The 23,515-nt window shown below is 42.5% G+C and overlaps 1 protein-coding gene across 2 annotated transcripts in view; it reads left to right on the top strand.

Moving 5' to 3' along the window:
• Window positions 1-23,515, top strand: part of plxnb3 (plexin B3) — a 119,474-nt gene that overhangs the window by 78,150 nt on the left and 17,809 nt on the right. For both annotated transcript variants that reach the window (XM_058389107.1, XM_058389106.1), the window contains exons 4-18: window positions 3,862-3,990; window positions 5,051-5,151; window positions 5,407-5,539; window positions 9,816-9,975; window positions 10,527-10,635; window positions 12,154-12,262; window positions 13,469-13,594; window positions 13,856-13,972; window positions 15,631-15,721; window positions 18,786-18,952; window positions 20,003-20,154; window positions 20,393-20,635; window positions 20,769-20,948; window positions 21,137-21,272; window positions 22,914-23,150. In XM_058389107.1, the coding sequence (XP_058245090.1) occupies window positions 3,862-3,990; window positions 5,051-5,151; window positions 5,407-5,539; window positions 9,816-9,975; window positions 10,527-10,635; window positions 12,154-12,262; window positions 13,469-13,594; window positions 13,856-13,972; window positions 15,631-15,721; window positions 18,786-18,952; window positions 20,003-20,154; window positions 20,393-20,635; window positions 20,769-20,948; window positions 21,137-21,272; window positions 22,914-23,150 (2,190 nt within the window). The remainder of the gene's footprint in view (window positions 1-3,861; window positions 3,991-5,050; window positions 5,152-5,406; window positions 5,540-9,815; window positions 9,976-10,526; window positions 10,636-12,153; window positions 12,263-13,468; window positions 13,595-13,855; window positions 13,973-15,630; window positions 15,722-18,785; window positions 18,953-20,002; window positions 20,155-20,392; window positions 20,636-20,768; window positions 20,949-21,136; window positions 21,273-22,913; window positions 23,151-23,515) is intronic.

Genomic DNA, 23,515 nt, shown 5'->3' with positions numbered 1-23,515 from the left:
AAAAACAAAAAGGAAACCAAGTCTTCTCCTATCTCCCCACTCTCTCTCTTTGTGCCCCACGGAGACAGACGATCATTCGTTGCCGTCGGTTTTGTACTTTATAGCTGCTAAATGTGCGCACGGTGGGGAGCTTCTTTAAGACTGCATCACCGCTGTAATGGGGTGTGTAAATGCGAGTGTGTAATGTTTGTGTGTGTGTCAGCTGCTGGTGGTTTATGATCTAGCTCGTTTCGGGTCGCTATTGCTGTGAGGAATGTCTGCCAGCCGCGCTCAGTCTGATCTGGCCCGAAGGGATGTGTGTGATCATGTGAGATGTGTGTGACTGTGTGAATGGATTATTTTTTTTTTTTTCAGTATTAGATATATAAAATATATTCAAAACACTTCATCATACGTTCCCATCTGAAAGTATTGGATTGTTTTTTTTGTTTGGGTTCGAGATCAAAAGATGAATATGAGACCATAGATCAGACATTCAACCTTCCTTTCCGGATATCTACATCTAGACGAGTTAAACCTTTTGTTTAAACCCACGCATTTTCCAGGTGATCAGAAATATTGGAACACGCAACGTGGTTTTGTATATCCTGTTTGATTAATTGAACAATTAAATGTTTGCTGTCGGTATGATTTCTGGGCTTTGCCTGTGAAGACTTCATCTGATATTAAAAAGGATAAACCAAGATGAAGCCCAGTGCTGTGTATGTGAGGAAAGCAAACCATTTTGTAGCTAAGAAAAGACAACAATGTGCTGAAAAAAGAAAAGAAACCACAGGTGTACTAACAACCAGACATGGAGCAGGTCAGCCAAGGAAAACAGCACCGGTTGATGAGAGAAACACCGTGAGAGCTGTGAAGAAAACCCCCCCAAAACAACAGTAAATATCACCAACAACCTCCACAGGGCAGGTGCGAATGTATCACAAGCCTCCGAGAGCGGAAATAAAGAGGCAAGGATGCAAACCCCTCTTCAGCAGTGGAATTAAATACAGAGATAAGCCACAAACCTCTAGCAAAGTGAAGGGAAGACTAATGTCTGGAGAAAGAAAGGATCTACCCATGATCCAAAACATACAAGCTCATCAGTCAAGCACAGTGGAGATAGTTGTATAGCTCGAGCTTTCTGGAACAGCCTCACTAATCTTTATTGATGATGTCAATTTACTGAGAAATGCATCTAATCTAATTGGGAGAGACTTCATCATACAGCGAGACAATCACTCCCAACACACTGCAAACTCAATAAAGGACTCTGTCAGAGCTAAAAAAGTGGAAGTGGTTTTAGTCTGGCCAAGTCTCTCACCAAACCTTAAACCTTAACTGGACAGCATTTCACCCTCCTGAAGAGGAGACTGGAGCTCTAAGAAGTTTCAGGACAACAATGTGAAGGTTTATGACCATTCTTAATTATTTATCATATCAAGATGTAACTATCAGTTAATAAAAGCTGAAATCTCTATTATCTGAAAGCTGGATGTCTTTAGAATATAGCAAAATAAAACAGAAGAATTGGCCTTGCTGTTCCAATGAGTTCAGATGGGATTGTGTAGAAATGGAATTTATATTTAGAGAAGTGATAAATTAACCAGGTCAATATTTGGTGTGATCATGCTGGATTTTAAAGCTTCAGCAATTCTCTTAGATACACTGAGAGGTTCGTATTTATCTTTGGTTCTTCTGGAGACATGGGCTGTTGAACTTGAATCCGTTTCTGTAGATAACACCAGACATTCTTCACAGTTGTTTTATCTGTAAACTGGTCAGAGCGACAAAACGGTGCAGAGAGCAAGTGCTGTCAGCTCACAGCTGCTTCAGTCCTGAGGATTTCTGGGATAGTCTTTGGATCAACCATGACTAGAATAAAATGCTTACTGAAGATAAAGGCAGAACATTATGACCACCTGCCTAATATTGTGTTGGTCGCCCTTTTGCTGCCAGAAGAGCCCTGACCCGTCCTGCACTGTGTATTCTGACACCTTTCTATCAGAACCAGCATTAACTTCTTCAGCAGTTTGAGCAACAGTAGCTTGTCTGTTGGATCGGATCACACGGGCCGGCCGTCGCTCCCCACGTGCCGCCCATGACCCTGTCACTGGTTCACCACTGTTCCTTCCTTGGACCACTTTTGATAGATACTGACCGCTGCAGACCGGGGAACACCCCACAAGAGCTGCAGTTTTGGAGATGCTCTGATCCAGTGGTCTAGCCATCACAATGTGGTCCTTCGTCAGACTCGCTCAAATCCTTACGCTTGTCCATGTTTCCTGCTTCTAACACAAAATGTTGACTTGCTGCCTAATATATCCCACCCACTAACAGGTGCCATGATGAGGAGATCATCAGTGTTATCCACTTCACCTGTCAGTGGTCATAATGTTATGCCTGATCAGTGTAAATATTACTCTGCAACATTTAAAGTGGAAAACGATGGCAAAACTAAGGCACATGTTTTATTCAGATTCCTTCAACATTAGGGTGTTCTCCGGGGGTTCTGTGAGCTACCTTCACGCTGCAGGAGCATCACCTCCGACATGAGAAATCTTTTAGGTGACAATTATTAAATGATGTTTAATCAAAACAATCACGAGCCAGGGAATAGAGTTGACGTTACTATTTTGCCCGGGCTGTGAGGTTAGGCTGTTTGCCCAGGCTGTGAGACTCGGAATCAGACACTTCAAGGCACTTCACAGGGACTTTGTTTACTTTGTTGAACAAGCTTTAATTTCACAATGATTGCCTTATTGTGATGTTTTTTTTTTGACTGCGTTATTATGGAAAAAGTTTTCAAATGCATTCAGACACAACATATTTTAAATAATTGAAAGAAAAAAAAAAAAAACTCCATGCAAATCCGGAAAGAATTTGACGGCTCTGCTGCGTGTGTGTGTGTGTGATTCCGTGTTTGTGTACTTCTGCATTTGTGTCTATGTTAAAGAGATGAGAGGGCTTATCTTGGTGAGGAGTGTTGGTCCCAGAGGAGCCGGACCCCCACGGTGCATTATGGGTAGGCAGATAGGGGTGACAGCTGCTACAGCAGCTCCAGGCCTGAATAAAATATTAACGTCCAAACACAATTGTTTACAGCATCGAACTCCTCCAGCTAGTTTCATTCCAGCCTCACACTTAACTTGCCATGCGTCTGCTGGAACACACACACACACACACACATACAGACTGGTGTAAGTATGTAAACTAATTCATTGGATTTGTATGAGCACAGTTGAAAAGGACATGCTGCAGTACAGACAGAACAGAACATTTCAATGCACATTTGTCATAATACTTGTTGTCATGTGTGGGTCTGTGTGTGCATGCAGTGTGTACATGCAGTGTGTGCATGCAGTGTGTACATGCTGTGTGTGCATGCAGTGTGTACATGCAGTGTGTGCATGCAGTGTGTACATGCAGTGTGTGCATGTAGTGTGTACATGCAGTGTGTACATGCTGTGTGTGCATGCAGTGTGTACATGCTATGGGTTCTGATGTAAGTGTTTGTGGTGTGTTATTGTCCAGATCAGTTTGTTACTGGTATTGAAATGAGTGTGTGATTGCAGGGGGTTGTTTATGTAAATTGTAAAGGCACTCTGCATGACTCAGTATATATGCACTGTGTGGCTAGGTGTGTGTGTTTGTGTGTGTGTGTGTGTGTGTGCTTGCAAATGATTCACGTGCTCAGTGTGACTCGGTGTGTGTGTGTAGCCACAAATGGTACAGGTGCTTAGAAAGAATCTGTGTGTGTGTGTGCAAATGCTTCAGGTTCTCAGTATGACTTTGTGTGTGTGTGTGTGTGTGTGTGTGTGCAGGTATTTGTTCATGTGAATGCTTCAGGTTCTCAGTATGACTTTGTGTGTGTGTGTGCAGGTATTTGTTCATGTGAATGGTTCAGGTTCTCAGTATGAGAAGGTGGAGGTGGACCCAAAGAGCCCTGTTAACGCTGACCTCCTGCTGGACACCACCTTACGCAATGTTTACGTCATGACCGAGAGGAAGGTACGCTCACACTAAACACACACACACACACACAGCAGTAAGTAATAGAGGTAACATTGCAGTTTATTGCGAGTGTGTGGGTGAAGTTGCTGGCCTTAGGCTGTGTGTGCACTCGCCGTGTTTACTTCATATATTACACGCCATCCTGGGGGAGATCTGACCCACTTACAGTCACTGACCACAGGTGGCTGGTGTATTTGTTCACTTATAGGCAGGAAGCTTGAATATATTCAACTAAAGTCGTGGATGTTCCTGAGAGGCAGTGACATTTTAAACACAGGAGAGTGGATCAGATACGTTAAACCAAAGATATTTTAATCGGTTGTAGTGTAATGTTTAATTGCATTGCTGTCTGATGTTATTCTTTAACTAAGTTTGGTTAAATGTTAAATAATAAACCGTTCTATTTATTTATTTATAAATAATTCAAACAGTAAAAGGCAGAAGTCAGTGATAACAGCATCACCATGGTTACCGAGCCTGCTTCACATGCGCTGCGTTTTTCCCCTTTCATCAGCACAAAAATCTTTGCAGGCAGCATATTTTTCCCCCCTCTTAGTGTGAACATGTTCCTAATGACTCACCTACAGTTATGCTGGAGAAGAACATGCGACAACACACACCGTCAAAGTATCTCACACCCTCCGTACGCCGAGTATCAGAGGGAAGTGCCGTAGCGCGCAGTGTAATCCTCACCCCTGTGTGTGAGTGGATTATGAATCACATCATTAATCGTACTATCTGCTCCACTGATCACGCCAGCTAAAGGCTATCTATCCTCTCGCAACACAAAGGAGCAGTCGAGATACGCAGATTAGGGCCGTCAAATTCCTCTACAGATTGCGTTTAGATTTTTAATTACTTTACAGATTTACTATTCAAATATTAATTATCCTATAATTTTATATTCCCGGCGCTCGTGTGACGGTTCAAGGTTGTAATTAGATCTCGTGCAATTATTAAAGAGACATACTTTGTTTTCGTAAAGATGACACGACAGGTTTTTTGACACCGAGAGAGTCACTTCACTGTCATAATAGTGTGTGTGTGTGTTTCCTAGGTAACACGTTTGCCGGTGTCTCAGTGTGAAAGGCATTTAGACTGTCATTCATGCCTCTCCGTCCGAGACCCCTACTGCGGATGGTGCTCACTAGAGGGCAGGTAAGTCTCCATTCTTTCTTACTCCACCTCTCTCTCTCTCCTCACTAATCACTTGTTATCTTTCTCTTTCTCTTGTCACAGCACTTTTGCTATTTTTCTCTTAAAAACGCAGTGTTTGTCATCATAATGCACGATGGATTATCTAAAGCCATGTAACTGGGATCGTATTTTGCTTTTGCGTATCACAGATTAATCTAACTTCTAATAAACATTGATCTAAATAGTAAAGTGTGTGTGTGTGTGTGTGTGTTTCAGGTGTACGCGGAAGCTGGAGTGCGCCCGCCATTCACAGCCTCACCACTGGCTGTGGAGTTACGGTCATGATCGGCAGTGCGTGTCCATCCAGAGTCTGGATCCAGCCATTCAGAGCCGGGAGGAGCAGACACAGGTACACACTGCAGCTCACATGATCACATAAACAGGAAGAGTCTAAAGACATTCTTTAAAAATGGACTCGCTGTTTATTTAAGAAGCCGTCATTCAGTCAGGGTGTTCATTCATATGAATTTTACCATGACTCATGATGTCAATCTCAGCAAAACATCCTTTAAATGATCTTGAAGGAGAACTCCACAATGAAATACACTACATGACAAAAAGTGTGTGACCTTCACTACTTCAACATCCTGTTACAGATTTATTCCCTTCTTTGTGGTTATAATAAGCTCCACTGTCTCCTCTGGAAAGGCTTTCCACTAGATGTTGGAGCGTGGCTACGGGGAATTTGGTTGTGTTTATTCAGCTACAAGAGCATTAGTGAGATCAGACACAGATGTCGGGATGGTGAGGAGGTCTGGGGTGTTCCAGTTCATCCCCAGGGTGTTGAGTCAGAGTCAGAGCTCTGTGCAGGACACTTGAGTTCTTCCACTCCAGCCTGGGCAAATTATGTCATCATGACTCTCGCTATGTGCAGGTTGTCATGCTAGAACAGGTTTAGGCTTGTAAATTCCAATAAAGGGGAATTCTTACATGCTACAGCTTACAAAGACATTCTTTACATATGTGTGCACTGAAGTTAGGGCAAGGCTCACATACGGGTGTAATGGTCAAAGGTCTACAAACTTTTGCCAATATAGTGTTTGATATCTTTATATTGAAATATTTGTGATGTGTTTAGTGAGTCTGGCGCTAATTTGTTAGCTGATGGTGTATTTTGTTTAGTGGAAGAAAGTCGGCTTAGTTAGATAATTCGGATAACGAGCTTGGACCTGGTTAATCCAGCTGTACACAGGAAGGCTGTTTATTAGATGAGACATCGGTCAGATTATTAGGCTGAATGCAAAAGTAGCTACTCATTTCTGAATATATTCTGGTATCTTTTCATCATTTCTGTTATTTTAATTTCTCAATGCTCTATATAAATAGAGCTGGCTAGGTTTTCACCAAAGCTTATATTTTTACACACTGATGTGAGTAACTAAACAGTGTCTACTGCCAGACAGATGAATTGACTGAGTGGGATTATGGGTGGTTGGAGGTTGAGCGCGGACTCACACTGGCACTGCATAGATAAGGTTAGACGCCGCCGCATTATGGCACGGGCAGTTACTAGGCCGCCAGTATCAGAAACGCAAAACTGGCACTGCCTAGCCTAGTAGATAAGCTCCATTCACTTATCACTCATTTCAGTTTGGTATCAACACTCATGTTCACGTAATCTCGTCGAATGTTACTACAGCCAGGCATTGCAGTAGAATTCTTTGTTTATCAGGGTAGAAACAGTCTGCTAGCAGCGCGAAAGAAAGAGTCTGAAATTAACCCCTCCGAAACCACACGTCGCACTATTTTAGTTATTTCTACTATGCTGGGATTCTGAGGCACATCCACAGCATTGTGGTTAATGATCTTAATGCGTCTGTTGGCAAAACCGTGATGGAACGAGACTGAAAGAGAAATAGCATGGTGCCTTTTAGCACAGCAGGGACTTTCGTGGAAACGTGCAGGCCCGAGCGTGCTGCTGAATGCAGCCAGCAGCTGTTTACCTGCTCTAAGTGTATAATAATAACCGTCATGTTTGATGGATGCTGCTGCACTTTGAGCTCAGACCAGGTGGTCTACACTACAGTTCCAATCCACACAGACCATTCTGGCCTCGTCTTGCATCACGCGCGATCACAATAGTGATATGCACATGGATTACCGTATTAAAATCATTTAATAAAATAGCGTATTAGGGTTTTTTTTATTGCCTTTAAAATAATTGAAACTCTCACGAGAAGCTGTCAGATTTCTCCAAAGCTTGTTTTTTCATCATTAGAGATTAATTACGAGACTAAAATTAATGAACGAACTCGAATGACACGGATGTGTATCAGCAGTTAATGAGTAGCTAGTAGCAAGGAAAGTCGATTAAAGACCGCTGTTCGAGCCTGACGCGGATGACAACGTGCCGTTTAAAAATAGCAAGAGGTTGACGCTAAAGGCTGAGAGGATTTTCCAGGTGCTGCAATTTTACAATATTCTAATCATCCTGAATTTATCGCTGAGTACACACATCCCCTTTTCATGTTAATGACAATTGAATAAGGCTACCTCTTCAATAGAGAAAAGAGTAGACCAGGTCTATTCTTCCAGCTAGAATAGGTAAAGAATGAATATTTTATTAACAAACATTTGTATGAAATTATTGCAACATACACAGACCACAAAGTGTATTCAATTTCAAGGTGTTTATTTATTTATTTGTTACTTACAATATCACCTAAAATGTAGACGGACTTTCCAGTTCAATCTAGTGCTCCTACCAGAGCCGGTCGAATACTCCTGAGATTGTGACCCTCCTGAAGAAAATTGATCTGAGAAACTGATCTATCGGCTTAGTGATGGCATGGGTCATGCACTAGGAAGCAGGACCAGCTAGGATTTTTCTTCAGTGTGGTGATGAAAGAAAATGGCCCACACTGACCGAGTGAGATTGGTGCGTTACCTCAATATGTCTAGTTTTAAAAGAAAAAAACTCTCTCTCTCTCTTACTCTCTCTCTCTCTCTTGCTCTCTTTCAATTGACTAAGAAGCTGAGATGCAGCCTTAATAGAGTTTCATCCCACTGACAAAATGCTGGTCTGATGAAACAGCTGCGTAACTCACACTCTTGAAATAACAAAAGTGAACAAACTTTTGGTTTTGTTTCTTTTGGTTATATCGCTAAGTCAGTCAGCAGTAATTTCTCTAATCAAATATCACACGTTTGGTTCAGCACAATTCAGTTCAACACGACATTTTCCTAACACAAATGGTACCGAGATCCCATTACCCGATTAGCGGTTTATTTATTTATAGAACGCTGGAGTCATGTGAGCATGAAGTGAGATGTTTATCTGCTTAGCTGACAACAGTTTGCACACTCGCATTCTTTTGATTGACTTCCTTTTAATTGGCCCTCGGTGAAGACAGTATAGAGAACAAGTTTTTTGGAGACTTTCAGAGCATCAATTATTTTTTGCCTGATATATTTAAGTCATTTCCAAATGCAGATAGAAAATGATTAGAGGCAACATGTTTTGGTGTTTTTAGAGCTTCCTCTTGTGCTAGCTCTTCTCATAAAATCAGAGAGAAGATCAGTTTGTTGCCATACAGAATGTACCCTGGGCTGGAATTTTGTTGTTGTTGGAACATGAGAGAGCCACAACACCCGGATCCTGGATATCATCTCTAGGTAGCACCGGTAAAAGACTACATTATGCCATATTACTATGTAATGCCATCTTGGTGGCTCAGTGGTGGGTTTCTCGCCTACCATGCGGAAAACCCGGGTTCAAACCCCAGCCACTGGATGCAGTGCCGGTCCCAAGCCCGGATAAAATGGGAGGGTTGCGTCAGGGAGGGCATCCGGCATAAAACCCATGCCAAGTTGTTGTGTGGACCAGTTGGTCTGCTGTGACGACCCCTCACACACAGGGAGCAGCCGAAAGATCATCAACAACAACTGTATAATGCCATCTGAGTAACGTCTGAACTAAGAAAATCATAGACAAGACGATCTGCGACGTTTGTCATCTTATGAAGCCGTACACTAAAGTGCTCTCCTTTCATTCGATGTTAAATGAGAAATATCTGTATAAATTTGCTGCTCCGGTCCTGTTGTCGTGTTTCGTGAGCGATCTAAACTCAGACACGGCCGCAGTAAGACGTTCAATTAAATCCGCTTTCCTGCATTGGTGAATTCCCTTGACGTTTAATTTCCAGTTTCACATCCCAGCAGCCACATGCACACATCTTCTACAACGTAGAAATAAATGACACCGTATTTACCAAAATGCCCCCCCCCCAAAACTAGGCTTTTTAAAGAGCGTAAACTGTGTCAGTGTTTTGACCGGAGCCAGTGTAATGAGCAGTTATGGAATTAGTTGTCAGTCAGCGTGAGACATTCTGACATGTAATCCGCCTCAGCACACCCCAATTTACTCATTACACACGCCCAGCCGAATGCGGCAGCCTGACAACACACACTGAATATCTGAATATCTTGCATTCGCGTGCCACCATGGAAGCAGTCACGGTGAAAAAATTCTCCTTTTCACGGAAAAAGAAATAGCTGGCTCCGTTTCTGCTTGGTATTCCCAGCTGCAGCCTTGGCAATGTTCTATAGAAGAAGAAAAAAACAACACACCAAACAACCCCCCCCCCACACACACACACACACATTTTTCTCTCTTTTGTTTGCAGGTTTCTTTCACGGTGCTGCCATTGCCAGCGCTGTCTAAGAATGAGTCTCTGTCTTGTGCTTTTGGAATCTTGCCTGCCGAACCCGCCATAGTGGACGGGAACAGAATCACCTGTCAATCACCGTCACCTAGGCTCCTCCCCCCGAGTCCACCGGGCAGTGGTGAGTAGTTATTTTGCGAGGTAATTTCAGCCTGCCAGCCAACTGTTGGCCCGTGAACATGCAAATCCACTCTAGGGAATAATTTGCTTGTTTTTTAACGCAATTTAAACAGGATATGCCGTGGAAACCAGGCATTTCTGTAGAGGTCTAAGTTTAAAAATAAATAATTACGATAAAATCATAACGGAAGCGCACACAACGACAGAGAAAGAGCAGAACCTGCAACATCGCTCCATCTTAAATGGCTTCCTCAGAGAGAAGAATTTCCAGAAGGCATGCTTAAGCAGTAAACATCACAGGCTCAGATTTCAGCGATAGAGTTTAGCAAACAGCGATTCCCTGCGTGCCTGCAGACATCCATATCATCAGATTGCGATGGGGTTGATAGAACTCGTGTTGACGGTCTGAAAAACTCTGTGTATTTTTTTTCACGCTCTAAGTCTCTTGACTCATCAGCTCATTATGAAACCAGTTCAGATCTGCTAGATCTGAACAGCGATGTGGTGGTTATTGTGGCCTTTAAGATGTTCTCTCTCTCTCTCTCTCTCTAGATCACATGACTATCAGGCTAGCGCTGATGTTTGAAAAAGTGACCGTCGCTGACACCAACATCACATTCTACGACTGCAGGGCTGTGGGCAGGCTCAACACTACCTCGCCGTAAGCACACACACACACACACATTTAACTCAAAATCACACACTGATAATATTCACTCCAATCTGTTTATCACGTCTAGCATGTGTGTAAATTCTACAGAGAAGAATTTTGACATATTTGCCTGTACTGAGACTGAGAGTCCTGAAAATGTGCAGCTGCATAGAACATTGCAGTGAATTTGACACTGCATAAGTACAGATTTTACACATTTTAATTTCTTTCTAATAAGCAGTCCTGTTTTTTAATTAAGGAATTATACAGATACAGCTCACAGCTCCCATATTCATTAAGTGTCCTTTTGGGTTTCTGCCAGGTTCCTTCAGGTTCCTCCTAACTTTTAAAACATGCACTATTTTGCCAAAAGTTTTGGGACACCCCTCCAAATCATTGAGCTCAGGTGTTGTTTTTCAAGGGTTAGGCTTGTCCCCTTAATTCCAGTGAAAGGAACTCTTAATGCTTCAGCTTCATACCAAGACATTCTGGACAATTCCATGCTCCCATCTTTGTGGGAACAGTTTGGGGATGACCCCTTCCTGTTCCAACATGACTGCACACCAGTGCACAAAGCAAGGTCCATAAAGACATGGATGAGAGAGTTTGATGTCGAGGAACTTTACAGAGTCCTGACCTCAACCCGATAGAACACCTTTGGGATGAATTAGAGCGGAGACTGTGAGCCAGGCCTTCTCGTCCAACATCAGTGCCTGACCTCACAAATACGCTTCTAGAGGAATGGTCAAAAATTCCCATCAACACACTCCTAAACCTTGTGGAAAGCCTTCCCAGAAGAGTTGAAGCTGTTATAGCTGCAAAGAGCAGAACCAGCTCCATATTACATTCATGTGCAGGTAAAGGCAGACGTCCCAAAACCTTTGGCAACATAGTGTACCAGTAGTTGAGTGAGTGTGTGAATGTGTGTGTGGTGCTCTGTGATGGACTGACATCCAGTCATGTGAGGTGTGTTCCCAGTTTACATTCAGTGTACCCGGGTTACGCTACAGATCTACTGTCACGATGAATGAATAAATTTGATTAAGAATTCATAAATCATAGTAGTGTTCATGGAAACTTTCTTTCCAAGCAGCAGGCTGCCAATATTTTTAGTTTTTTTTTCTCAGTACAGGAAGATTAGGCTGAAAACTAGGTCTGATGTTTACTAAATTAACAGAAAAGTTGAACTAAGTAACGAGTTACTCACACACACCCACAGCCCACTGTAGGTCATGAACTGAAACAGATCATCCTTCATACTAACCGTCCTTGCTATGTGTTTGTGTGTACCGGATCCCCAGGATCGAATGATGTCCTAGAGGTAAATTGGATCAGATTTAGTTCTGAAAGAGTAAATACAACTGGAGGAGTTTATCCGACACCAGTCATTTCCTCCTGTGTAATCGGATAGCCGGTGCTGCGGGTCGCACGGCGTGCGTCTGTATGTAAATAGGCCCGTTCCCGCTTCAGGTGCATGACAGATGTTTGCGAATTTGTGTGTGTGTAATATCATCCCTCTCGCTGCAGGTGCATGGCGTGTGTGAGCAGCGAGTGGCCGTGCCGCTGGTGCGCTCGGGATGAACTCTGCACTCACAACCGCAGCTGCCCGCAGCAACACATCATCTATAACAGCAGAGTAAGGTTTCCTTTTCCCCCCTTCCTCTGTGTCAGGCTCTGTTTATCGCTTTAGGGTTGTGTTTTTTACCCCCTCTTGCTTCCTGTCACTTCCTGTGCCTTTCTTTTCTCTTCGACTTCACGCTTATTTGAATACATGGTTGGGCAAAGGTGACCAGGATTGATTAAAAAAATGTGAGAGATTGTGCATGAAAGTATCGAGTAATATCTGAAGTGGAAATGAAAGTGGAAAGTTTTCTGCTCCACAAACATGTTAAATAGAAATTTATTCTGACAGCCAAAAAGGGCAAATACTTTTCAGCATGCAACCAGGAATGTCTCTGGCGAGTTTGTTTCTGCCATAAAAACATCTCATGCCCACCATTTTGACTGAATGTAAAAGCATTTAAGAATAAGTCTCACCTCAATCGTGTGTGTGTGTGTGTGTGTGTGTGTACCAAAGTAAAAAAAAAAAAATGTACTTGAGAAAGAATAAAACTGTGCCCTCGTTTTAACTACTGCAAACCCTGTAACGGAGTAAACATTGCCGAGGCACGGCCAATTATTTCGTGTTTTCTGTAATATTTTGGTATTAATAGTACAATAACGATACTGAGAGGTAATCATCGGGACTAGAATGAAGAAAGGAGATTTAAATGAGGCATACTGACCTTTTTAACCAACGTCCATTGGCATTACACGCTAAAATAAAATCCATATTATAAAAGAAATGCTATTTTTCATGGTTATTTTCTCATTTATGTTAGAACTGTTTTACTGTTTTAACTGAACTGAATTATATAAATATATAACTGGGGGTTTTTTTTGCCACCATTTTTGATCTTCAGCATCTTTTTTTTCACTTAATATTGATTCTTGAAATCCTTAGCAGACAAAATATTAAGTACTGAAAAAATATAATATATCAGTTGTGTCGTATTGCCTGTTAGATCATCTCCCATGAGGTTTTTCCTCTGTAGGTGTTATTACCATGACTCATAGCTTACAAACAAACTCTACACAGTGTTAATGCTCCCTTTAGTGAATCCATTGGCATCGGTCATCTCTTACTCATAACCCTGTGTATTATTTTATAAGTCCAGGAAGGAGGGGAGGGCGTGCTGGCTAGGAGTCTCTACCTCTTTCTCGATACAGATCCATATATTATCAGTGACGGATAACAAAGTCTAATCCCGTGTGTTCTGTGTTGTGTACGTGTGTGTAACAGGAGAAGTCCGAACCCAGTGGTGCCGATGCATGCCCATGCGTGTGGGCTTTGGAAAGTTCCACTTTGATTCCCGTTGGTGTTGACACGCAGCTGTTACTGAAGGGCAAAAATCTGGACATTTTTAAGGTTATAAAATTTTCTTCTCTCTCTCTCTCTCTCTCTCTCTCTCTCTGTTTATTTATTTATTTAATTCCTTTTGCCGTGAGAAACCTTGGCTCCGTAATGTCCATGATTATCCTGTCTCGGTTTCGTGGAAATGCTTTTAAAAAGATGATTATGTGCCGGGTGTTTGAAAGGCCACCGAGGTTATGAGTCACGATATTATTGTCTGACTCAAGAGAGGACCTGTTATTGGATCGCAGGAATGAGTTGTGTCTGTGTGTGCAGGGCAACGAGGATTACGAGTGTGTGGTGGTAATTGAGGGCCAGGAGACACTATTACACGCCACCCTGGACAGGAGCAATGTGACGGGCACACATGTGTTCAAGTGCGCCACTCATAAGGTACCAGCATCGATAAAAATGCTTTCATTTCCTCTCTCTCCCACCTCACACTCAATAACCTGCATCAGAAAGGGTGTTTATGCAGCAGACAGGCAGCATGGCGCTATGTTTACTCGATTATAATTAACGTGTTGTTCTGTAACTTTCTAAACAAATTGTTGTAAGAGGACTTTTAGTCTTATTTGACCAAACTTAGTTTATTATACTTAATAATAAACTTATTATTAAGGATAATAGTTTGTTACCATGGGCATGTTTATGTTTTGTTTCATTTAATCAGTTGTCAGTTTATTCCAAAACACACAAACGAGTCGAAAGTTTTGGGACGTCTGTCTTTACATGCACATGAGTGTGATATGGAGTTGTTCCGCCCTTTACAGCTATAACAGATTCAACTCTTCTGGGAAGGCTTTCCACAAGGTTTAGGAGTGTGTTTATGGGAATTTTTGACCATTCCTCTAGACGCGCATTTGTGAGGTCAGGCACTGATGTTGGACGAGAAGGCCTGGCTCACAGTCTCCGCTCTAATTCATCCCAAAAGGTGTTCTATGGGGTTGAGGTCAGGACTCTCTGAAGTTCCTCCACATCAAACTCTCTCATCAACGTCTTTATGGACCTTGCTTTGTGCACTGGTGTGCAGTCATGTTGGAACAGACTGTTCCCAAACTGTTCCCACAAAACTGGGAGCATGAAAAATTGTCCAAAATGTCTTGGTAAGGTGAAGCATTAAGAGTTCCTTTCACTGGAACTAAGGGGCCGAGCCCAACCCCTGAAAAACAACACCTGAATTCAATGATTTGGAGGGGTGTCCCAAAACTTTTGGCATTATAGTGTGTCAGATGCCTTCTCTGAGAAACACAAAGCCAACCAAATGCATCTTGACATCGCAGCGCTCTCAGAGGAAAGATCTGTCTACTCACGCACCTATGATTGGCTAGAGTCACTGTGATTGACAGACAGGGGAGATAGAGTAACTCCATCCTGCCCTTCCACCATGAGAGTATGGGCAAATAGCTCTCTAGGCTCAGCCTTAAACAGCCGTGGGTTTCAAACTCACAATCTCTTTATGTTGTCAGAATAATAAGTACATAATGCAGGGGTCATCAACTGTATCCAAGTGTATGCATTTATATAACTTATTTATCTGAAACTAATCACACCATGGGCTAGCTACAGCACTAGAAACATTAGGTCAGTAAGTGGAGATTTATTTTATTTTATTTTTTTGAAAATTGAGAAGAATTGACAGCAGCCTTTATTAAAAAAAAAAAGGGATAAAAACAGAAAGTTTAAAGAGTGAGAATTATGCATTTATTCTCCTGGCATCGAATTCAAAATAGATGTCTCATTTGTTCAGTCAGTGGTGCTTGTCAAAAGTGATGAGATGAAGCACTTTATATCTGACCGTGTGACTAGTAACCGGTGCTGCATTAGTTTAAAGGGTATTTTCTTTCTCCTACTTATTTAAATTTAAGACCATTAAAACCTAGGGCTGTGTGTACTTTTACATCCAGTCATTATTTATAAATAGAAGCTTGAATAAAGTTTTTTTGCTCTCCATATTATGTGAACCTTTTGTTTTCTTAAGGCGAGATAGATAATGATAAGTACGTTGAAAAAGGAAAGACATAATGTGATGACTGTTTTTGTGTGTTTAGTTTCAGTACACAGTAAAACAGATGGAGTACTTGGCTCCGGTGTACCTACAGAGAGGCACTCGGCGTATAGACTCGGCTCCACACCTCCGCTGTGAGTATACTGACCTGTGGTCTGCACACACTCTCCATGCCGCATCACATCCTGATCTTTGATCCGTTTGTAGTTCTACAGTGGCTGACGGTCTTATCTACAAAACGCCAGTGTGTGGCTGCAGGTTTCTATTCTGGATATGCCCTGATTGTTCAATCAGTTGATCTCGGTTGTTGTTCTTTTGGCTGCTCCCTGTTTGGGGTCACCACAGCGGATCATCTGGTCCGCATGTTCCTGTTTGGCACAGGTTTTACCCTTCCTGATACATTCTTCCCGTTTAATCCGGACTTGGGACCGACACTGAGAGTTAACTCTCTTTAATGGCTGGGTTAGCGCTCTGCCCGCGAACTGAACCGGGGCCGCAGCAATGAGAGCACAGGATCCTGCCGCTGGACCACCAGGAGGCAACCGGTTCTTAATATTAAAAAGTATTTGGTGTGGCTAGAAGGATTAAATGTTCATTGAATTACTTTGATATGTACATAAATTCATCAAGCTTAGGAAAACAATTTAAAGCTTACTACATACAAACACACCAAAAATATCAGCTGGACACCAGCTGTTGATCACAACCATGTGAATCTCACACAGGCGGACATGTTCATTATATTACCCAATCCTGCCTTGTGACTCCTCCCATCACAGCCGATGCCTGACCACACCTCTTCTGCTAGAGTTTGGCTGTGAAACTAAGGTTTTCTTTTATTCACTTAACAAGAAAACAAGACTGCCTCGCATTTGTGTAGCACTTCTATTACGCCGGATATGTTTAACCACACCACTGACCGCGTAGTAAGGCATGAGAGTTGATCGGTTTGATCAAATTTGTCAGTGTTTCTATATTCTTCTGAAAATATGTCATCTTTGCAGACCGGCTTGAGCCGACAGGAAGTCTATAGTAATTCAAATAAGCATTCTTTACAACTGGGGTGAGAAGAAAAGCATCTCAGCACACACAATACATCAGAACTTGAGGTGGATGGGTTAGAACAGCAGAAGAACCCATCAGGTTTCACTCCTGTCAGGAGAGAACAAGTATCTGAGGCACAATCTCACAGAAACCGGACAGTCAGAGACTGAAAAAAAGGCCTGGTGATATTTTTCTCCAGTTTATGTGAGCCTGTGCCCCGTGATAGACTCAGATCCCTGTTTTTGGCTGGCAGGAGTGAAACCTGATGTTGTCTTCTGCTGTCGTAGCTCTCGTCCACCTCAAGGTCGATGTTTTGTGCATGCTGACATGCTTTTCTGCTCACTGCAGTTGAAAAAGAATGATTATATGAATTACTTTCCTGGCAGCTTGAACCAATCTCTTCTTTTTCCTCTGACCTCTCTTATCAACACGGCGCTTCCACCCACAGAACTCTGTTACACACTTGGGGTGGGTTTTTTTTTTTTTTTTGCTTGTTTGTTTGGGTTTCTTTTTTTTGCACCACTCTGTATAAACTCTAGAGACTTTTGAAAGAAATTCCCAGGAGATCAGCGTTTTCTGAAAAGCTCAAAACCAGCACATCTGGTACAAGCAAACATGGTACCATCAAAGTCAAAGAGATAACACTTTTTCTTTATTCCGATGTTTGTTGTGAATACTAACCGAAGCTCTTTACCTGCATGTATTTTTTTTTTTTCATTGTGCTACTGCCACATGATTGGTCGATTAGATAAATACACTATAATGCCAAAAGTTTTGGGACACTCCCCCAAATCATTGAGTTCAGGTGTTGTTTTTCAGGGGTTGGGCTCGGCCCCTTAGTTCCAGTGAAAGGAACTCTTAATGCTTCAGCTTCATACCAAGACATTTTGGACAATTTCATGCTCCCAACTTTGTGGGAACAGTTTGGGGATGACCCCTTCCTGTTCCAACATGACTGCACACCAGTGCACAAAGCAAGGTCCATAAAGACATGGATGAGTGAGTTTGGTGTGGAGGAACTTCACAGAGTCCTGACCTCAACCTGATAGAACACCTTTGGGATGAATTAGAGTGGAGACTGTGAGGCAGACCAAAACTGGGACGTCTGCTTTTACATGCACATGAATGTAATATGGAGTTGTCCCGCCCTTTGCAGCTATAACAGCTTCATCTCTTCTGGGAAGGCTTTCCACAAGGTTTAGGAGAGTGTTTATGGGAATTTTTGACCTGGCTCTCAGTCTCTACTCTAATTCATCCCGAAGGTGTTTTATCGGGTTGAGGTCAGGACTCTGTGCAGGCCAGTCAAGTTCCTCCACACCAAACTCACTCATCCATGTCTTTATGGACCTTGCTTTGTGCACTGGTGTGCAGTCAGGCTGGAACAGGAAGGGGTCATCCCCAAACTGTTCCCACAAAGCTGGGAGCATGAAATTGTCCAAAATGTCTTGGTATGAAGCTGAAGCATTAAGAGTTCCTTTCACTGGAACTAAGGGGCCGAGCCCAACCCCTGAAAAACAACACCTGAGCTCAATGATTTGGAGAAGTGTCCCAAAAGTTTTGGCAATATAGAGTACATGAAAGCACAGGTGTTCCTAATACAAATGAATGGTGAGTGTATATACCCAATAACAACTTTTGTTTTGTGAAAGCAACAAAATTATTTCTTTGTCTGGTTGTTGAAAGGAGAAAAGCAAAAAGATCACTGATGGTCACTAGCCCGCTGAGCCTATTTGGCCGCTGAATAGAAAACACATAATCTTCCTGTCTCAGGGCTACTGATTTGTCCAGTGCTGCTCTTAGGCTGAAGCTGTAAATAACCATTATCTAGCTAAGTATAGCTTCAGAAATGTGGAGTGATTCACAGAAACGGTGGCACTAAGTTCTTTATGTCATTACTACTAGTAGACAAAAATACACTTATATTCTTATATTGATTTCCACACTCTATATTTATGGCTTTCTGACCCCTGCATACTGCAGCCATGTCTGTTCAACAGCATCACTCACTTTACCTTTACACAATACACACTCCCTGCTCTTGTTCTGAATACATTAGCGGGATGACTAATGCACTGGATTGCTGTGTGTTTATGTGTGTGTGTTTATGTGTGTGTGTTTATGTGTGTGTGTTTATGTGTGTGTGTGTGAACACAGTGCAGCTGTATAACTGCTCAGTGGGTCAGTCAGACTGCAGTCAGTGCCGTGCCTTACCGGAGAAGTACGGCTGTGTGTGGTGTGGAGGAGAAAGTCCACGGTGTGTGTTTCACAAGTCCTGCACAAGCATTACTAAAGAAGCCTGTCCTCCACCGCTCATTACTGAGGTACGCTACTAATGAGGCATACACACTCACACACACGTTTTCTACAACTACTACTACACACACGTTTTCCACAATCATCACACTCACATATACACACTCACACACACGTTTTCTACAACTACTACTACACACACGTTTTCCACAATCATCACACACACATATACACACTCACACACACGTTTTCCACAACCATCACAAACACATACAGCTCTGGAAAAAAATAAGAGACCACTGCCCAGTCTCCAGATTTGAACCCTACTGAAAACCTCTGGATTGTCATCAAGAGGAAGATGGATGGTCACAAACCATCAAGTAAAGCTGAGCTGTTCATCTCACCAATACATGCACCTGTTAGAAAAACACATAAGAAACTGATTATTTTGCAGTGGTCTCTTATGTTTTTTTTCCAGAGCTGTGTACACACACACAAACACACACACACACACACACTATGTAAAAAAAAAACTTGATAATCTCTCTACTCGCCCGACAGCACGAACAAAGCATCAATTTTCAGTCTGGTTTATAAATTAGTCAGGGAAAATCCCTTAGGCACTTAAGATTATATCTGTAAGACTGGATGTTAACAGAAATGCTGCTATGATTATTGGCTTTTTATCTGATTGGGGAGGCTCACGTGATTGTTGATTGAGACGTGAAGCGCTATACCTCTCTTTCTCTCTCTCTGTCTCTCTCTCTCTCACTCTCTCCGTCTCTCTCTCTCTGTCTCTCTCACTCTCAGAATGTCTATAACAGAAAAATAACAAGCACTGACAGCAGCGTTTGATATGATTTGATGAATTTCTGCTAGTATGTGCAGCAATATTGTAGCTCTGTACCGCTCTGCACTCACCCCCCCCCTCCCACACACACTCATATAACATACTGTATATAGTCGGCCTCAGAATTATTGGCACTTATGGGTTTAAAAAAGATCCGTACACATAACATACAGACAATTTTCAGCTGTCATTAGATGGGTGGATACAGTGCATTTGTATTTATGTGTGTGTGTGTATGTGTGTGTGTGTGTGTGTGTGTTGTGTTCAGGTGTGGCCACTGACCGGACCGTTAGAGGGAGGGATTGACCTCACTATCTTAGGCTCCAACTTGGGTCAGAGTTACGGGGACATTGAGAATGGAGTCACGGTGGCTGGAGTCACCTGCAAGCCGCTGGAAAACGCTTACCTTATATCAACCAGGTACAGTATACATACCCTGGGATCAATACCATTAGCTATTTTATTTCTTTCTTTAAAATTAAAAGTGTAAATTATAATGAAATGTTTCGTCTTTTAATGCAGTAATACCAGTAATTAAATAAAAATGCAGCTAATTTAGCTGTTCCGTCAGAGCAACATATTTTAATGGTTTAATTGGGTTCATATGCTTGGAACTCATTCAACTCATATTCATGTGTGTGTGTTTTCTGTGTCTCAGGATCATGTGTGAGCTTCAGCCCTCCTCGAACGTGACCGCAGGACCTGTGGTGGTCACCGTGGGGAGCTCGATGCCAGGACAGTCCCAGCAGACGTTCACCTACCAGAACCCCGAGCTGATCCGCATCGTGCCCAGTAAAGGCCCCATGGCGGGAGGCACCAGACTGACCGTGCATGGTGCTAAACTCCTCACAGGGCAAAGCACTGACCTGCGGGCATTCGTGGGCTCGCAGCTTTGTCACATGTAAGTCCATTTATTAATCCGTGTGTGTGTGTGTGTGTGAGAGAGAGATACATGCATGCAACAAGAACAACAGCTGATATACACATATCCTATTTGTCTGTGTTTATACATGTGTTTTTTTTATTTTTTACAGTATGGATGAATATTTGAGTGACACACAGTTGGTCTGCCGCACCAGCCACTCAAACCAAACTGCAGAAGTACCTGTCAGAGTGCAGTTTGGAAGAGCAGAGAGGACTGTGGGTAATATCCGCTTTCGCTATCTCGAGGATCCAGTGATCACTGACGCGACTCCTACCGAGAGCTTCTACGGGTGAGCTTAATTCAGTAAAGGTTCATGATGTTCCTCAGTCCAGTAAATAAAAGACTATAATGTCTATTTATGTGTACTATAAATGCCATTGCTCCTTTCAGCTTCAGCATTATAAATGAGGTAGAAAATTATAGATGTACTGCAACACCGGAACGTGATTAACCTTTAAAATGTTCCACATTCGGTAGCGGTGGACGTATTATAATGGTAACCGGCCAGAACCTGGATGTGGTCCAGCAGCCAATGATGTCCATCCTGTACGAGACCAAAGTCAGGAGACGGCGATACAGTCACGCCTCGGGCCAGAACAGCACCATGGCCACGGTACAGCACTCTTCTTGAATGCGTGGAATGTGTCGGAAAAGATGCAAATAGACTGAAATTCACAGGCAAATTCTTTCTCTCTCTCTCTCTCTCTCTCTCTCACACACACACACACACTTGAGTAGTATTTATTCTGGAAAGTTGAAATCTTTTCTGCTATGCATTGTCCAAACATACTGGAAGCTAAAATGCTCTTTAACTATGTTGGTCCGAATAATTCTATGCACTCAAAGCTAAACCTGATAAAATGTTATCTGTTTCATGTTGGCATAAATGAATAATGTGCAGTTTCAGATGTCGTGGAGATAAGGACCGAGATATGGAGGAGTACATTTTTCTAAGACTGACGTCGAGTTAAAAATACTTCTACCCTGTTACTCGCAGCAACAATAGCCTATTGTGTGTGTAGATCAGATTGTGGATGCGGAAGAGGGTCGATAACTTGGGAAAAGTAGAAAATATGTTCTGCTGCCTGGTGATGTAGCCTGAGCAGCAGTTAGAAAATATACACTGGCTTTAATGTGTCTGACTTCATACTCTGTAGCTGGTAGAAGTTACACCATAGGAGAGACAGCTAGTTTATTTAGCGGGGAGAAATTAGGTTTAACACAAGTTACAAACACAAGCATGATATCTAACTATTTGTTGATGCTTATTTTTCCCATTGTTTAACTTTTTCTGACATTCACTACTTTTTGCACACTGACAGGATTCATAACGCTAAATATGATACTAATAAACCTTAATTTGGTTTGAATTACATGTAACATCCACATAATTTAAGAGTTTATAGTCTTCTTCTTCTTCCGGCTTTTCCCTTCAGGGGTCTGCACAGCGAATCATCTCTCTCCACCTCTCCCTATCTCCTGCATCTTCAACACTTACACCCGCTAGCTTCATATCCTCATTTATTCCATCCATATACCTCCTCTTTGGCCTTCCTCTTTACCTCCTGCCTGGCAGCTCCATGTCCAACACTCTCCTACCAATATACTCACTCTCCCTCCTCTGGACATGTCCAAACCATCTTAATCTGGCCTCTCCCTAACTTTGTCCCGCCAAACGTCCAACATGAGCCGTCCCTCTGATGTACTCGTTCCTGATCCTGTCCAACCGTGTCACTCCCAAAGAGAACCTCAACATCTTCAGCTCTGCTACCTCCAGCTCTGACTCCTGTCTCTTCCTCAGTGCCTCTAAACCATACAGCATGGCCGGTCTCACCACTGTCTCCCGACACCTTTCTCCACCCATTCCAACCTGCCTGCACTCGCTTCTTTACCTCTTTCCCACACTCTCCATTACTCTGGTCTGTTGACCCCAAGTACTTAATTATTGAAGTTTACAGTAATAAACTCAATACGTTCATTTGGAATCTTCAGTCAGAAGATCTTCCTCTGGACTTATGAAAATCTTAAATGTGGGGATGTTGTAGCTTAGTGGTCAAGGTGCTGGACTACTGATCGGAAGGTTGTGAGTTTAAATCCCAGGTCCAGCAAGCTGCCACTGCAAGGCCCTTAACCCTCAGTTGTATAAAATGAGATAAATTGTGAGTCACTCTGGATAAGGGTGTATGCCAGAAATGTAAACGAATATGAACAATCATCGACTCGTCTCACTTTTTCTTGTCTCTCTTTTTTCTAGACAAAGACCCCCTGTGTAAACGTTACCTCAGAGCAGATGAGCTGTCTGAGTCCCAGAGTGCTTAAAGACTCCCGCATCGTGAGAGTCTGGTTCGAGATGGACAATGTGCACTTGGATTTCAAGAGTATCAAAGGCACAGGATTCACGTATCACCCAGACCCGGAGTTATACAGCCTGAACCGCGAGGACCCGAAGTTACCTATCCGCTTCAAACCCGGAGGAGTGCTGGCTGTGGAGGTGAGGCTCAGATTCAGATCATTACCTTTGGATTAGCATTCATTATTAGCGCTCGTAATATACACAAGCGTTCCTAATCCTCAACTTAGTCAATTTGTAAACATAGCATAAAGACAGATTATATTGCAGTCACTTAATTTCATTAGTAGCATCAGTTAGAGAGCTCTCCTGTCACTTTGCTCATTTAATCTTCAGCAGCTGCCTTGCTTCTTTTACTTAATGAAATTAAAAGACGCTTTTTAATTAAGGCAAGGTTTTTGTTCACTCGGTCTCCTGATGGCTTGTCATGTTGATGAATGGATGACTCCATCGATTGTTTTCAGTCTTTCCCGATCCATGCCTTCTTTTTTTTCTTCTTCTTCTTC

The sequence above is a fragment of the Hemibagrus wyckioides genome, linkage group LG05 (assembly GCF_019097595.1).
Source record: "Hemibagrus wyckioides isolate EC202008001 linkage group LG05, SWU_Hwy_1.0, whole genome shotgun sequence".
Lineage (NCBI taxonomy): Eukaryota > Metazoa > Chordata > Actinopteri > Siluriformes > Bagridae > Hemibagrus > Hemibagrus wyckioides.
Note: the sequence above shows the minus strand (reverse complement) of the source record. Positions and strands in the feature narration are given on the sequence as shown.